General features: G+C 31.2%; 1 protein-coding gene across 1 annotated transcript in view; it reads left to right on the forward strand.

Annotated features, from left to right (window-relative positions):
• The first annotated feature begins 795 nt into the window (after positions 1–795).
• Positions 796–17,347, forward strand: part of LOC143200269 (neurotrimin) — a 339,465-nt gene continuing 322,913 nt past the window's right edge. Inside the window, exon 1 of the mRNA XM_076410706.1 lies at positions 796–925. Within this exon, the coding sequence (XP_076266821.1) occupies positions 799–925 (127 nt within the window). The 5' untranslated portion in view covers positions 796–798. The remainder of the gene's footprint in view (positions 926–17,347) is intronic.

Here is a 17,347-nt window from a genome sequence, read left to right on the forward strand (position 1 = left end):
AAGTTAGTTTAGCCGTCTAACGTATTTAAGTGTCTGGTGTTTATTTATGCTAAATTTATTTATGATAACAAAAATATTTGATTAAGATATAGATGCCGAGAGAGTGTGAAGTGAATGTGTAAAAATAATTAGGTGTGAAACCAACCCTATCTGGGACCGAACAACACACTTGAGATAAGGGGAGCGCGGACGCCAAGAACCAGATGGTATACGTTAACATTTCAACCACCTGAAAGACCTCCGATGATGTAAATCATCTAATCAACAAATCAACTAAGTACATAATATGAAAATATGATATATTTGTCTTATAACTAAAACGAAAATATTTGTTTTCATCTCTCCGGCATATCGTAATTTATATACAGTTTCATTACAGATTTTACAAGATAAATATACTCGTTAGACTCGAAAAGTCTCCCTGGTAACGACCCTCTTTTCTATGATAATATTTTAATTGTCAAAAGAACAGTCTAATCCTTGTCGCCTGTATATAACTAACCCTTAATTAAACTACCCCTCCATCTCAGCCATTCGTCAATTATCGCCCCGGTCCCTACCCCGGCATCGGCATCATCATCAGGATCATCCCCTATCGTCTCCAGACCCAGACTCCCTCTAATCTAATCTCTAATCTTTCATCTTCAGCAGTCGGCAAGAAGCCGAGCAACAACCGACGTGGGGTAGGTCGGGGGCGGCGGGGCGCAAGCGTGCCTCCTGCCGTCGGGACGCCGTTCCTGGAGCGTCGTCGGCGTCGGACCAGTCGAGATGCGGCATCCCGTCTAGGTGGCCGACGCTATGCTATTCGAAACGTCGGGCGACGCGACGCGCTGTCTGATCGGTGCGATACGGTTTCGCGTACTATTCGTTTTGGTTCTGGTGTGGGGATTGTGCGAAGGTGGCTTGGAGAGCATTATCGGTGCAGGTAAATTTAGATCTTAGGGTTTTTGTTTTTGTTCGCGTCATGTCTGGGTACAGGTTTGCGCGCGGCAGGGGTGCTAAAATTGGAGTCAGTGTGTTTTTGGTTATTTCCTTTTTGCAACTAAAAGTTTCGCTGACAGATGGCCTATAACCAAAAGCACTTTTTATACATAATTTAGTTTCATTGTTTTTGACTTAAACTGGCCAAACTTTGTACCAATAACAGAGTAAAGTTTTCCATTGGTAACATAATGGAACATTGGAATTATGAGGCTAAATGGGGCATCTCCTTTAAGAGCGCAGTTAATAGAATCTATTAGAATTATGTGTTTATGATTTCTATATTAAACTCGATCTAGTTTAATTCAAAATTATATGGCGCATTTTGTCTCTAATAGTATTCTGGAAGACCTTTATGTACTATTAAAATGATTTAAATTTATTTTTGTTTATGATATATGGCCATATTAACGTGGCAATATCACGGGATAACATAAAAGAGTTAGCCCAATCATCTACTATACAGTATAAAACAGTATAAAAAATTAAATTTGTTGAAGCCATGAGATACATGTTGGGGCATGAGATATTGTTTTACCTTTATAAAATTGTTATCAATTTAATCTAATCTGGACCTACCTCGGCTTACTCATAATTGGATTAAAATTTTGTTTGTTCCTATAGGAATGAGACATATCCTTTTAAAGGTACAGTTGGTCATCAGGAAAATAATTACTCTATTAGTATTATTAGGGTAATATTTAAACGGATTTCTTTTTTCATATTAAGTTTGGAACAGAGCATGCAAAATGTTTAAAGGCTTATCTTTTATATATTGGGATTGGGAGGTAAACCAACTTTTCCCTTACATTAATTGAAATTTCTATAACAAAATTTATAATTATTGGACGTTCTGTATTGTATATTATTTTACTCAAGTATTGCGCTATCGGTAATTTAATGTACCCGATCATGCTTTCGGTTATATTAGAAAGCGATTAAATAGACAGTTTTTACTACAATGGATTTAATAAGATATCTTTAAAGGTTTAAACCAAAGTAAAATTATGTCTTCCTAAAATATATGAAAAATAGCATAGGATACAAGTAGAAATCCAATCCAAGAAGATATTCAGACAAAACCATCGTTACTTTGTTTTAAAATTGTTTAGCTTAACCAAATTAAAGTGTCCAAACGTTATACTCCTATCGGCAACATAACAATGGAAATAAGCTATTTTTTAATTTAACAATCAATTAATTAAACTGAAAATTATATCGATTTTTTTCGTTTTAATATAAAAGCGATTTACTTTCTTCTATAGTACTTTTACATATCTTTTCCGATCACATTTAAATTAAAAAACTAAGTTTAATGATAGAATCTGTAGATAAGCTACGAAACTATATAAACTTATTTTCAAAATAGTAGCTCAGTTGACCCTATTAGTAAAAATAACTTGTTAAAAGCCGTTAAATAACAATTATTTTTAAAAAAATTTTAAAACGCTGTTTGATGCTAACTGAAAATTGATTGACTCGTTTCACTGTTTTTTTTTATGCTTAAGAATGCCCACTTATTTTAAATATATCCTCCTTAATTTTGATTACTTTATACCAATTAATAACACATGTGTTTTGATGTCCTTAATCACATAATAACCTTTTAAGTCTCGACTTGATTTTAATATTCACAATTAAAATTTTAGTTATTAGCGTGATCGAAATTTCCATACATTTTTGGATTTCACAATTTTGTCCAACCAGAATAGCGTTTGGTAGCGAAACAATTAAGTGTACGGGTCTATTTACTCCTTCATCTAGCCTTATATAATTTTATTATGCGTATAATTGAAGAGGAACAAGATAAAATACTAAATTACAAATTACATTGCTATTCTCTCTTGTTTTAAAATTTTACTCTTATGTTCTTTACTCTCAAACCACAATAAATCCACATTCAACATTATTTGATCTAATTTATCTAAACTATATATGTTTATATATTATACAGGTATATTTTAAATAATATTTTAACTCGATTTTCTTTCACAAAATAATAACATGTATACAAAGGAACATATACAAATAAATATTTTTTTGATTTCATATGAAATTCTGATTTCGCTTCAAATGTGATATCTATAAGAAACAGATATGATGTTTAAGACATTTTACTATGTGAATTGATATTTTGTACATTAAGTAGTTTTTGAATATAACAGATCATATATGAGATGAGAATGTTTTGAAAACCTGAATTCCGTTCATTTGTCCCAGTGAGATGAACTGGTAATTTAATATCATCCGTATAGGCCTGTGGAAATTGTAGAATATGCATTTTGGTTGATTACATATAAAGTAAAGTAATGAGTTAAAATAACTTATTATAAAAATATAACTAAATGACTTAATATGAGGGACACATTGATTGTTACACTTTTCAATATGCTTAATACTATTATCCGTTTTGTCCATATTATCTTTATTTACATTGTTTGAATTAATAAAAATCATAAAATTGAGAAAAATATGGCTGCTATATGTACCATCAGTGCTCCGTTTTAACAAACCGGGTTAAAAAAGTACTGGTCTCTTAGGCCATAGTGTATTACTGCGTTAAATTAATTTTTTTTTGAATTGTTTCTCTGCAAATGTTATTGATGTTCAAATTGATCGCACAATTTTATTTATTTCTAATTTAAATAATATAAATTGTGGAGCATGAAGTTATATAAAGTCACCTACTGTAGTTAATGAAAACTATATCTGACTTTTTCAATTAGTTTAAATAAAATAGTAACAAAAATAAAACAAAAATATAAATAAAAATAATAAAAATTTAACATTATAATATTTGTGTGGGACTGTTTCTATTCAATACATAATTATTTTATATATACATTCTTCTATATATATATATATATATATATATATATATATATTAAAAAACAACTCAAGAAGTTAATCCAGCGTAAATTCTTTAAAATTAAATAATGTGTTTTCAAAACATTTCGGTGGTATTTTTGTTACATGTCTGTTAAACATTGGATATTTTATTAAATCTCGCCATAGTTAGACATTGGTCGCAACCGTTTTGGACAAGATAATATCAATTTTCAATCCTATTTGTCAGATCTTACTCTTCAGATATCTCTTTCTTGTTTCGTGTCTTGTTCGAAAAAGACATTCTGACACAGCAGTATATGAGTAATTTGTTCAATCACAACTTGGTCAAGTAGATTTCGTTGACCACAATTTTTCGTTGATTTACAATAGCAGGTAATCGATCAGATATCAATACTTTGGTCTTTTCTTCATTCTCTCTTAAACTATGTGGCTCTGAAAAGTGTATATATGCAAAACTAAAGATACTAGATGGGATTCAAACAAAATAAAATACAACGAAAAAGATGGCCAATAGAAAAAGTCGAAAGCAGAACTGAAATTGAGGAATTCTTTGAGTTGTGAATGTGAACTTAATTTTCATAATATATATTTTTAACATGTGAGTAATTACATGATATTGCAGTTTATCCAGAAGCTCTATTTTGTGTACCCACATATTCTGGTTAATAGTTTTTCTGGCGGCTGTCTGCCACCACACGATCTTCATAACGTTTAAGTATTCTACAAAGCGCATTAGCTACAGATTGTGGAGTAATACCCGGATGATTGAGATATTAGTATTTTTGATAAATTTACAGATAAAAGTTAAATGCTTTTTAAATACCTTTTTAATATCATTCAGTTAATTTTGTGATCTGCATAACTAACATATTTAACATGTGTGGTATTGAACTATAATACATGGATGTATTTTAATATGTTTTGTTTATGTTTGTATCTGCGAGTACTATTCAGAAGTGATTTTTGTCCCTCCAAATAAAATATAGTCGTATAGTTTATCAAACAGCATGATAACTAGTTGTAATTAGCCTTTCAGAGTCAAAAAAATTATAGGATACAAATTTAACGATGTAATATTTTACATGAATAATATGAAATAATAATTTAGTTAATACTTGAATGAGCGCGAGTTAGAAACACTAATTCAATACATAATTCTTTTATATTAGACCTACATTCTTCTACATATGTCTTAAAAAATAACTCAAGGAGTTAATCCAGCATAATTTTTTTTAAATTCAATTTTGTGTTTTCAAAACATTTTGGTGATATTTTTATTACATGTCTGTTAAACCAATAAGCTGAGGATCGAATATTATAGTAAATCTCGCCATAGTTAGTCATTGGTCACAACCGTTCTGGACTAGAGAATAATATGAATTTTCAATCCTATTTATCAGATCAGCAGATCTTATTTTTCAGATATCGCCTTCTATAATTTTGATTCGCGTCTTGTTCGAAGAAGATATTCTGACTGCATTTTTGATACAAAAGTTAGATTTTCTCACAGCAGCGTGTGAGTAATTTGTTCAAGTGGATTTTGTTGAAATTTACAATAGCAGGCGACCCATCAGATATCACAACATTGGCCTTTTCCTCTTACTCTCTTAAACTATGTGGCTCTGCAAAGTATATATATACAAAACTAAAGATACTAGATGGAATACAAACAAAATATAATACAGTGAAAAAGATGGCCGATAGAAAAAGTCGAAAGCAGAACTGAAATTGACAAATTCTTTGAGTTGTGAATGTGAAGTTAATTGTCATAATATATATTGCAGATTATCTAGAAGCTTTATTTTGTGTACCCACACATTCTGGTTAATAGTTTTTCTCGCGGCTGTCTGTCACCACTCTGGTGTCTATGTGGTTTACAGTGTTCTTCTCTGTTCTGTTTTACAAGATCTTCATAAGGTTTAAGTGCTCCACAAAGCGCATTAACTACAGAATATGTAGTAATATCCAGATGATTAAAATATTAGTATTTGTGATAAATCTACAGATAAAATTTAAATGCTTTTTGAACGCCCTTTTAATATCATTCAATTAATTTATTGATTTGTATAACTTATCTTACATATGTTGTATTGAACGATAATATATGGATGAATTTTAATATGTTGGGTTTATATTTGTGTTTGCGAGCGATATTCGGAAGAGATTTTTGTCCCATCAAGTAAAATATAGCCGTATAGACTAAGACTGACCGTAAGATGAAACATTCTTAGTTATAGCGATTCATAGAAGAATTAGTGGAGTGGATTAAATTAGCAATGTTTTGGGCGTATATCATTTAATGGACAGATATTTAATATATAATTGCTTCATTAATTTTTCTAATAATCATTGCTTAGTAATAAGAAGTTCGTCGTCATCATCATCGACCCTAGCCGGCGCTTGGGTAAACTATCTGCCTCGCTACCATTATGCTGTTGTTCATACCATGTTGACGAATTCTCACATCTGTTACAAATTGTGTGAATTTACAATAATGTAAAATTACAATAATGTGTGAATTATCACACATTATTTTAGATTTCAATACGCAAATAAATTAATAAATTGTAAAGAAAATGCTGTAGAAATCAATCAGCAATTATCAAAGAGATCTCCAAAAATAGATATGTTTGAATGAAGCACTTGATTCAAGCTGCCGTTTTGCAGCATGCGAAATTTTAACGAATTTTTTTTTATTTTACGAGTCCTTGCAAAAACCATATATTACACCCTATATTTATTAAATACCCTTCTACGCTTTCGGTCGATATTTATGCCGATTACTATGTTAATACTTAACTAAAGACTCTTGTTGTTTTCATTCAAAAGAAGTATTCTTTAATACGTAATCAGTGTATTTTATAAAAGGTAATGAAAAGTAAGTTAACAATGGACGACATCTTCAATAATATAATGTCTAACAATTTCTTCTAATTTCTCTGAACAAATCGCTATACTTGCAAAAAATCTAAAATTTACCTATGCCTTAAAATTCATTTGTAATTTTAATGTTTTTAAACATGTTTCCAAAAGCAATCTACAGCCTTGTTTAATATTAATAAGGTACCTTTTAACTATACCATCACCATTAAAACCGAGATCTGAATAGAAAATGTATTACTTTTTTCCCTCTATCCCGTTCGCAACGCTTAACTTCACTTAAAAAGGGCAACTCCATAAAAAATAACCAAACCTTTCTAATTAAATAGAGTATATGTGATGGGTTTTCGGTCGAATGCCTACTTACTCTTGAGCTTAAACCTAATACCTTCAATGATTTTCGATTATTTTTTTGGAGGAGTCTACGGACGTTGGCCCGGGATAATGGATAAGTGGGGGGGACAAAAGAAATAACGAAAGTTGGAGGAAGCATCGGACAAAAACATCGAGGAAATCTTACGCGCTAGATTATTTTACACCGATCGAGGGGATGTAATTTGGGGGTTTTTTTTCTCGTTCGCCTTTTAAGGACACAGTTGGTCATCAGTAAAATAATTACTCTATTAGTATTATTGGGGTGGTACTTAAACGGATGTCTTTTCTTCTATATAATATTTGGAATAGGCGTCACGATATGTTACAAGGCTTGTCTTTTTAATTTCGGAATTGTGCTAAACTGACATTCCCACACGTTAATGGAAGAGTTTATGATAAACTATGTAATTCTATGATTTAACATATTGTATGTTCTATTATGTCTTTGTTAATTTAATATGTTCGATAGTATTTTACTTGTATCAGGGTTTAATTGAGAGCGCAATTTGCATTAAAACGGATTTAATAAAATCATTTCTTTTTTTCAGTCAAACTAAAAACTAATTCTGGTGTTTTCATCATAATATATTTTTGCTATTACTCCTACCTTAAGATATGCTTTTATATGCTTTTTTATCTTAATTTACGAATCAATTTATTACAAATATTGTGTGGTACTTGAGTCAATAGATAAACAAGACGACTGCAGATTCAATGCATTAATAACATTTACTAAACAAATTCTTGTAGTTTAGTTCGTTTTAATTTTCGGATATCCAAAGTCTTGCCCAGTAGGTGTATTGCGTCCAAATTGTTACGATTTAGTAAGTTTATTTCATGTTTCAAGACAAAATCATGAATTATATTGTAGAAATATTTGATTTCGAGGTGATTTTGCGAGTATATTTTATTGGTAGTGCTTGGTTTATTGGTAACGATAAGAATTGGTGATTAACTGAGACAAGTTGTGTAAGATTACTAGTTAGATTTGTGTTTTGCGGTAAGCACATATTTACATCCTATAATTTAAAATAGGCTCTATAATTAAATTACAATTCAAGCTCTTTAAACTTAAATCTAATGGTGGGCATATTTTGAGTAAGCACTACAGTTATATGATTTAAAGTCTGATATATTCAGCTTTTTATCTAAACCAGCTAAAGCATCTAAACATTACCAAATGCAAACTGAAATTACCCGAAGTACCTCTAGCCATGGGTTAGTGAAGTTTGAATAGAGCTTCACAGCAAGTATTCAATGGAAAGTTGCATGAACTTTCACTAAATAATAACGAACTGGCGAACAAAGGTGAAACAGATACTCTCAGAAGTACTATAAATTTTTTTTAATACTTATTATATAAACGTTTTGTATACAAGTCACTTGCTGTATTTTGTAGATACGTGTAATAAATATCACTACCAACTTTTTCTAATGGTTATATAATCAGTTACAGTATCTTTGCTAAGTACAATTTCCTAAAAAATATATTTTTATACAAATATGTTTAAATGAAACACAATAAATGCTAAAATATTTTTAAAAAAATTAGGCACCTGATATTATAAATTGTTCGCGACCTATTACGTTAGTTAAATACAAAGTGTAGTGTCACTAATCTAGCTAATTAATACTTTATGCACTCAGTACTAAATTGTGCAGTAGTTAATTTGGTAAATAATTATTTATTATTTGGTCGATTGGTTGTAATGCTCTGCGATCTGATCTAGAAAAAAACAACTTTGGCAAATTAGGTTTGAAATTAATTAATCTGAAAAGCTTACACACAAGCTTATACACATTACAATACTCAAAACCAGTGGACAATAAGAATTCTAGCCTATAACTGATTTTAAATTAAAAAAATAAACACTTGGATTGATCTAATCGATGTGATTTAATCTGTCTAGTACCATTCAATTTGAATTTCCAATTAGTCTCAAAAGAATGCCATAGGATCAAGGTTATATCAGTGCAAACTTCTGCAGAATAATGTAAAGATCTCCTGCAATTTAAACACGGTGTACCTCATAACCCGTTAATTCTTTATTCAGGAGATTCAGCCACCTGACAAACCGTCGACTATTGTATATCCAGAAATTTAAGGCTATTTATTTTAATCATATTTCTTCTTTTCGAAAAATCAGCAAGGGTTGATTCATGAAATGAGGGATATATTATTTTAGCAATGTTGAATCGAAGGCTTTGATACTAGTTTATTTAGTATTAATTGAAATAAGTTTTATTTTAAACATTTCTTAAATGATTAATATTTTAGTAAAATTAATATTGGACAATATCTCTTATTGTTCCTTATCTAGTGTAGGGTGGATAACTGGTGCTTGACCAGGTTATGTAGGACTGCCTCCAGGCTTACAGCATTAAAACCACCCTCCACCTGATATCTTGATTATTGTCGATATAATATTGCGTTGAAAGATATTATCGGAAACTGAATTTAAAAACATCAGTGCTTGGCCAGAACTAGATGAAACACCTAGCTGTAACACCGCGACACCTAGGTTTAGGCGACGAGGAATAAGTCACCAGTAAAAGGACGACAGACCGATGGTAGAGAGAACCTAGCATGTCGGCCAGCTCCAGGATCATATTGATCTCTTGCGCCTGGATTATATAGTCTATTCAACATAGCAGTGAACCCATATCATCTGAATTGAATGAATTGATAGATTTAGTACATTTTGACTTTTTGACATATAACACAATTCTAGTCTAAATAAAATTATTAAATAAAAATGCTATGTATTATAATTTATTTTAACATTGTAGTTCATCGAATGCATATATTATCGAAGAACTTAAAACTACAATTAATTAGACAGCCACAATAATTTATAGGTTAGAGTTGTTTTGTTATATTTCCATTGAACTCCTTTCCACACCACCCATGAGGTAGAGTTCCAGGAGCACTTTTTTATGTAGTGGTATCCCCCGAAGGCCTAATCTATCTAGTTAACAATTATATATCTGAGTAATATATTTTATTTTCATTAGAGAGCATATTTACCTTTTACGCTCAGTTCCTTCGATACCGTGTTTCCTTGTAAAAACATTTTGATATTACTATATTTTTCCTTAGTGCGTTACGTTAATGCCTGTGTACATCTTTCTTAATAAAATTAGATTTAATCACTGCATTCTTCTTAATGCATTTGCCATATCTGCAAAACAGTTCGTACTTTTAGTCTCTATTTCTCATACATTTAAACCAAACCATTTTAACTAAACCTGAAAAATAACACATGCACATAAATCTTTCATACTCCTAATACAATTTTATACAGTTAAAGTATTTTAATTTTATGACCTTTAGATGTTTCCTCTTTCATCACCTTGTCTTGGTAATTGTCAGCATTGAATCATTAATAAAAATTTATACAATCACTGCCACTTTCAGAATCACTACTCAAGTGAATAATTTAGCTGTTTATTGAATATCTATCAAAAACTTGTTCACGATTCCTCCATTTGTTCTTCCATGTGCCTGATCGAGCTTATCCAAACCGAAGGACTTATTGCCGACAATGATTATTTTCAGAAATGCATTCAGTTTTGGATTGAATATGCTTCTTAACCTGAATGTCTAATGTAACAATTCCTTGCAATATACCATATCAACTTAACTAGATTAATTATGTAGTAATAGGGAGGAAGACGTCATACTCTGTGGCCATAACGTTCAGCTAATTGATCTACCATGTATCTTTCTCAGGCTTATTTCTAAAAAAGAAATTTACATAAAATGCAATTAAATATTTCTTTTATGTTTACCAATAAACCATTTGAAGTACTTCATTCTTGAACATGGTTTCATATAATATAAAAATTATATACTTTAAGCCATTCCTTAATAGCAGCATTTTTTTATGCACTTGTTGAGATTTTCTACACCAGTGTACTATGATATGCTGAATTGTTTATAACAATAACTGGTGGTTCCTCCAAGTACTTTAAAAACTGATTTTCAAACTGCAAAAACAAGTTATGGTTCATTTCTCCATGATAGTCAACCATGAACTTAGAGGAAAACACTAACTCTGTACCATGAATAAAACCATTCCTGTTTCCAGCGTGAAGTACTATATGTCTTCAATTAATTATTAATACATTTTATGATTAACAAAATCTAATCAGTAGTTATTGTACCATTCTGAAATATCCATGTTTCAACTAAATATACAGACTGATATAATAATTATTCCTTGATTATATGTTTTTAAAAATTGTATTTCATAAAAACAATGTCTAGAAAATCCATTAAAACCCTTCGTGGTTCATCTTTACGCCACTTAAATCCTTTATTACCCAACAGTGTATGAAGGGATCTTCTACATCCCTCAAATAACTGCATATCATTCAGCTTTTTTGGATACTTTCAAAACTAACAATTTTCTCTGAAATAATTATATTAAATTGTGTTTCGATTGAAAAAAACTACTTATTGTTTTTATACATTTCGTAAACTTGATCTCTGATACAGCGATCATCAAGCTGATATTGATTCGTCACCCGTTTCCCCTAACGACAGTTTCTTTTTGTTGAATTTAAAGTTATACTGATTTTTTATTATTTAATGTATGTTAGTGACCGTGTCCGTAATATTATTCATTGCAGCTGCATAACGCTAAAAATATTTTCAATAAAATCCGCGACGAACTGATATTTAGTAAAACAAATCGTTAAAACAACGTTTGCTGGTTTATAAGACGTAATTGTAATATTTTGAAAAATTTTGCAGACGTTTGACAAACTGGCGGCTTTTGCAGGCTCATTCGGATACATATTCGAAATTGTCAAACTGCATTCTATCTCTTTTTAAATAGATTAAAATCAGAAGGAAGTAACGTCTGACTATATTACTAATTTACATCTTTCGACAGGCGCATATTGATGATGTGAGTTCACTGCTGTTTTGAATAGACTATAGTTGGGAAATCTGTGAATATTGGGGCAATATCAGTGCTAAAATCTCTATCCAGGAAATATTCAGGTAATCTCGCATTGGAATACTTGAAGGCGCTTGACAGCTATAAACAGCTGGAAATTAAACCAATTAGCATCCTATATAATAAGTGATTAGTGTAGATAGCCCGCTAAATCTGCAAATAAGCGAAATTAGAAGGTTTGCTCCAACTACTGGTATTTATCAGATTTTACCAGTATCACTTTTTATTGAAGGAACTACTCCCTCAGGTTTCTGGTGGTGGTTTAATGGTGGTGGTTTAATGTTGTTTAATGTTTAGTGGTTGGAATAATCTCTAACCTATCTGCCTCTGTTTATGTGTTTTCAGGAAAATATAAACAATTGCGTCCTAATACGCCGGGAAAAGTGCACTTGCAGATACTCAGAAAGTTCGGATACTTACAGGCTCTCGAATTTTTATATTGATAATGATCCTAATTGGTAATTTTATCTTTTAACAACAATTAATACGAATCGATATATAAATGGGTTCAATCTTTTAATTAAAAGTATGATAAATTAGGTATATAACAGTTCAGTTGAAAAGTTACCGGCCTACCATAGTAAAACACATTTTCTTGTCAAAATTATATTTTTTTATTCAACATAATTCCCTTAAAGGATGACACACTAATTATAGCGACCCTCCAACTTTTCTATACCATTTTTGTAGTACGATTTATCCTTCAAAATAAGCTTCAGTTTCGGCGATCACCTATTCATTCGACGATAATTTCTTTTCAGCGAGCATTCTTTTGAGATTTTAGAACAGGAAATGGTCGCTGGGGGCCAGATCTGGAGAATACGGTGGATGAGGAAGCAATTCGAAGTCCAATTTATGAATTTTTGCCATCTCTTTCACTGACTTGTTACACGGTACATTGTCTTGGTGAAGCAGCACTTACTTTTTCTCCAAATGCGGCCATTTTTCACCGATTTCGTCCTTCAAACGATCCAACAATGCTATGTAATAGTCCCCGTTGATGTTCCTCCTTTTTCAAGGTAATCAATGAAAATTATTCCATGCGCATTCCAAAATACAGACGCCATAACCGACTGTTGTGTTTTCCCACGCTTTGGAGCGGGTGCAGTTCACTGGGAAGCTATCGAATGGACTTCGTAGTTTAATGATGACGCAAAAACTCGGGTTTATTACGCTTGATTATCTTCAAAAACTGCTCCAAATCATCAAGTTATCATTGTTTTTGGTCAAAAATGACGTCTAAACTTAGCATGCCAATCCCTGATGCTTGATTTTCCTGGGGTGTCCAGAAACTCGGCATCAAGCCAAGTTTTTGCTTCGACGGTATTTTTCTCTTCAAAAGGCAATATTTTATCATCAACACGCGAAATTCATTTTTATCAAATTTTTTCACAATAACAAAAGTTGCTTCACTCAAAATGCTAAATTTCACAAAACTAATGATCCGACAGCTGTCAAATTTATACACGCATCTTTTGATGCTTATAGCTAATTAAAAGAGCATATGGATTTAGTTCTAGTAGCGCTATCTATATGTCAGGCTGAGGACTTTTCAATTGAACTGGCTTTGAATTGAATAGCTATAAATCCAAAAACTAACATGTTATTTCGTTTAATTTAACTTTTCTTTCAATATTCAAAGTTTTTACAAACATATAGACTAATGTTGCACTTTCACGTTAAAAATATTTAATTTACATTATCCTTATTTGAAAATTTCTTTGTATTTATACTCCATATATGTGACCAGAAATCTGTTTCCTTAAAATATGGAGCTAAAAAACAATACGTCCTCAATCAGTTAACCTTTTATATGCATGACGATACCGACTGGACGTAAATCGTCTAAATAAAATCGACTGCGGGGCGATAAGGACAGAAGAACGTAACATCGACAAAAAAGGATCCGGGACAGTCATGTTCGTCCATCAAATTCAATTTGTTCGGTGACAAGAGAGCAAAAGTGTTTCGGCGGGTGAAAAGTTGGAAAATTCGTCCGCCATTGATGGAGTGCTGTTTACCGTTTATACGATTTCTCTGTCTAAAGGATATCCGACGGAATGGGACGCAGAATGTGGAGAAACAGTCCTGAAAAAATATACGCCGGACGTGATCGTGATTTTTGTTTTCTCGCTTTCTAGATTTTGTTATTTTGCTGTGTCCTGGGTCTATTATGCTTTCCATGCCGGTCATATGGGAAACATAATACTATAATATCGCACGGTATGGTTACATTTTGTTTCTGCCATCGAGGCGTTTTAAAATGTCACCTTTTTATTCGTGGAAAATGATTTTAACTATAGAATTTGTTATTTGAAGTATATTTGTAGATAAAAGTAGCATTACAATGTTTACATAACAAGCACCAATTTTTCTAAACACATTACTATATAAAGTATTAATAGTTTACCTTGTCTGACTGTAAATAAAATTGCTTTAAATAAAATATTTTTTCCAGATGGGCTAGAAATATTCATAAAATAGTGTTTTACACCAAATATAGATCCCATATAATCCTAGATATGTTGTCTTATCTTCTTAGTCTCCTATAAGTCTTATCCAATAATTTTAAAGGTTTCTAGCTTATTATATATGCTCAAATGTTTTTCAAAATGTTATAACAGGAAAAGCCATAGAGCCTTATAGAATAACCAAATATAGAGCTAAATCGATTATTCAATATATTCTTAAACATTTCTAAAGATAGCGTCCATATAATACAAGATATATTGTTGTACTTTCTTAAATAAATAATATATATAAAAATTAACGTTGTAATTATTGCTTAATATAGTAGTTCTATTTTATTCATTCCCAAAAGTGTTTCGTCACTAATTATCTTTAACTTTCAATTTCTTGATATGATAAGGTATTGCTGTATAACTGCTAACAAGTCTAATGTAGCCCTCATTCAGTGGTTCTTAATAAAGTGTTAAACTAAATTCTGCCATTACAGATGCTCAGTACTATATTTCTAATTAACTGATACAGCGATACTACGAAATGATACAGGGAAAGCTAAATACTTCGAAATAGTATTATTGCACCTTAATGTGCTCGCTAATCAGTAAAATTTGCCACATGATAGTGAACTGCGTAGACTGAAACATTTATAGTGGATTAAAAGACATACTATATTGACTGTAGCGTAAAACGTAGAATAAGATATTTTACACAAGAAATCACTTAAAATGATTTTTGACATGTCATGTATATAAGAGAAAATTGTATTGCACACTGGGTAGATTCTTGAACCACTAAGAGTAATAAATAAAAAAGTCTATTTTTTTACTTTTTAATGGAGATTGAAAAAGGTTGATGGAGAGATTGAACTATTGTCCAATTCGTAACTACCTGAATGAAATCTCTAAACTATTTTTTAATCTCTAAACTAATACTTTAAATCACAAAATCATTCTTTTGGGACAAGTATACGTCTTTTCTTAAATAAATTCAAATCAACTGTCTCGGTAAAGAGCTGGATAATTTGTCCCAAAAATTAACGATAAAAAATTATAAAGTTATCATGAATTTCTATGGGTATGCTCTAGTCTATAATAACATATTTTTATCATTTTATGGAAACTGTACTGTTTTAAAATTGAAATTGTATTTGAATAAATTAAGTACGACAAACCGCTGAATCGACGATATTACAATTTGTTTTAGTTAATTGAATTTTTAACTATTTTATTTAAAAAAGTAATCGGTTTCACAACTTTTTCAGAAACTTCCTAATTTTTCCAATACCGAATTTGTATAGTACGTTCAGACAATTAAATATAACGCAGTAAACTACAGAAAATCTTTCAGAAATAGGTTTGCACATTTTTTCAAACCACTTCATCAAAAAGAATTCTAAATTTTAGACACAGTAATGTACTAAATGCAAAATTAAGTATGTTTGTTATATTCAACAGTTGTAAAAGAGCGGCAATTATACCCTATATCCAGCACGCCTTTTCATTACTGTTAAAAAAATCAAAGCTTTGTTTAGTGAAGTTTATGGAACATCTACTCCTATGTTTGCAACTGCACACAATCGGCTGAATGATTTTAAACTCTATCAAAAGTAATTCCACAAAAGATCAACGTGTTTTCAGTTGATTGTCCCAACACCATTCCCAAAATCAACGACATATTTCCAATAGGTAGATAAATGGAAATACGCGAAATAATTGGGCCAATAGGCATATGACACGAAGCTTTGTTTTTACTTAATTATAAAGAATGACCTCGAAAACAAAAGTAAGTCATTTTTACCGATACCTTTATAATATTCTCTATCAGTGCAGTGGTCTTTGAAGAATATGAGTAATTTGCCTAGAAAGATTCGAGAAAATTGGAATATAATATAATGTTGACGAAAAAGTATCTTTAAAGTGGCATATCTTTTTTAATACTAATTCAATGCGATTTTACTATAGCACCACTAAAGCGTAACAATCCATAAAGTAATCCTGATCAACGCTACGTTATTCATCAAAACTTATAGCTTTTTGACAATGAAGAGTACTCAAAATTATTTTTGCGATATTTTGCTCCATAATTTCAATGACGCATTTAAGATACTACGTAAAGAGGAATCTCGCTCTGATAATTTTATTGTTGAAGATTTTGATAATATTCTTTAAAATATTGACGTGAGCGAAACATCGAAATCGCTGCGAATCGAAACATCAATCACAAAATGGCGTAGAATCCTTTAGCGTCTAAAAGGGAAAAGTGTAATGGCCCTAGTTTTTATTTTCGTATATATGCTGAAAAAGAGCTATTTTTGTGGAAGGTGAAAAGTAATTAAATACAACAATAATGCAGGAATAATAATGTTGAAAAACCTACTTGAAGCCTCAAGAAATGTCACAAACGGTTTCGCAACGGTTGTGCAAAGAAACATGTTACTAAGCACCTGGCGGGGTTGGTAATTAATTATTAAACATAAACTACTTGAACCTACAAGTAAACTTCATCAAACATTTAATTCCACTCTTTTCTATAGAGAGCTAAAGTGATTGAAGCAAGCGATTAAAAAACAATGAGAATTAATATATTCCGTACGAAAGGCACAAAAGGTTTTTATTACACCTCTAGCCCACAGACATCTTTTAGTAACTCAGAAAAAATAAAAAAATTGGCTGGGAAGTTTTCATGTACATCCACCCTATAATTCGGACCTTCTCCCATCTCACCAATCAATTATTCTGGCCATAGAACTCCGTTAATTGGGCCAGAATTCTCGAAATTATAGTTTTACCTAAAAAGTATTGAACGATAACCTTCCATTAAAATGCCAC

The sequence above is a fragment of the Rhynchophorus ferrugineus genome, unplaced genomic scaffold (assembly GCF_030347505.1).
Source record: "Rhynchophorus ferrugineus isolate W39M unplaced genomic scaffold, kcgeb_rfMv2 rfM1, whole genome shotgun sequence".
Classification (NCBI taxonomy): Eukaryota; Metazoa; Arthropoda; class Insecta; order Coleoptera; family Curculionidae; genus Rhynchophorus; species Rhynchophorus ferrugineus.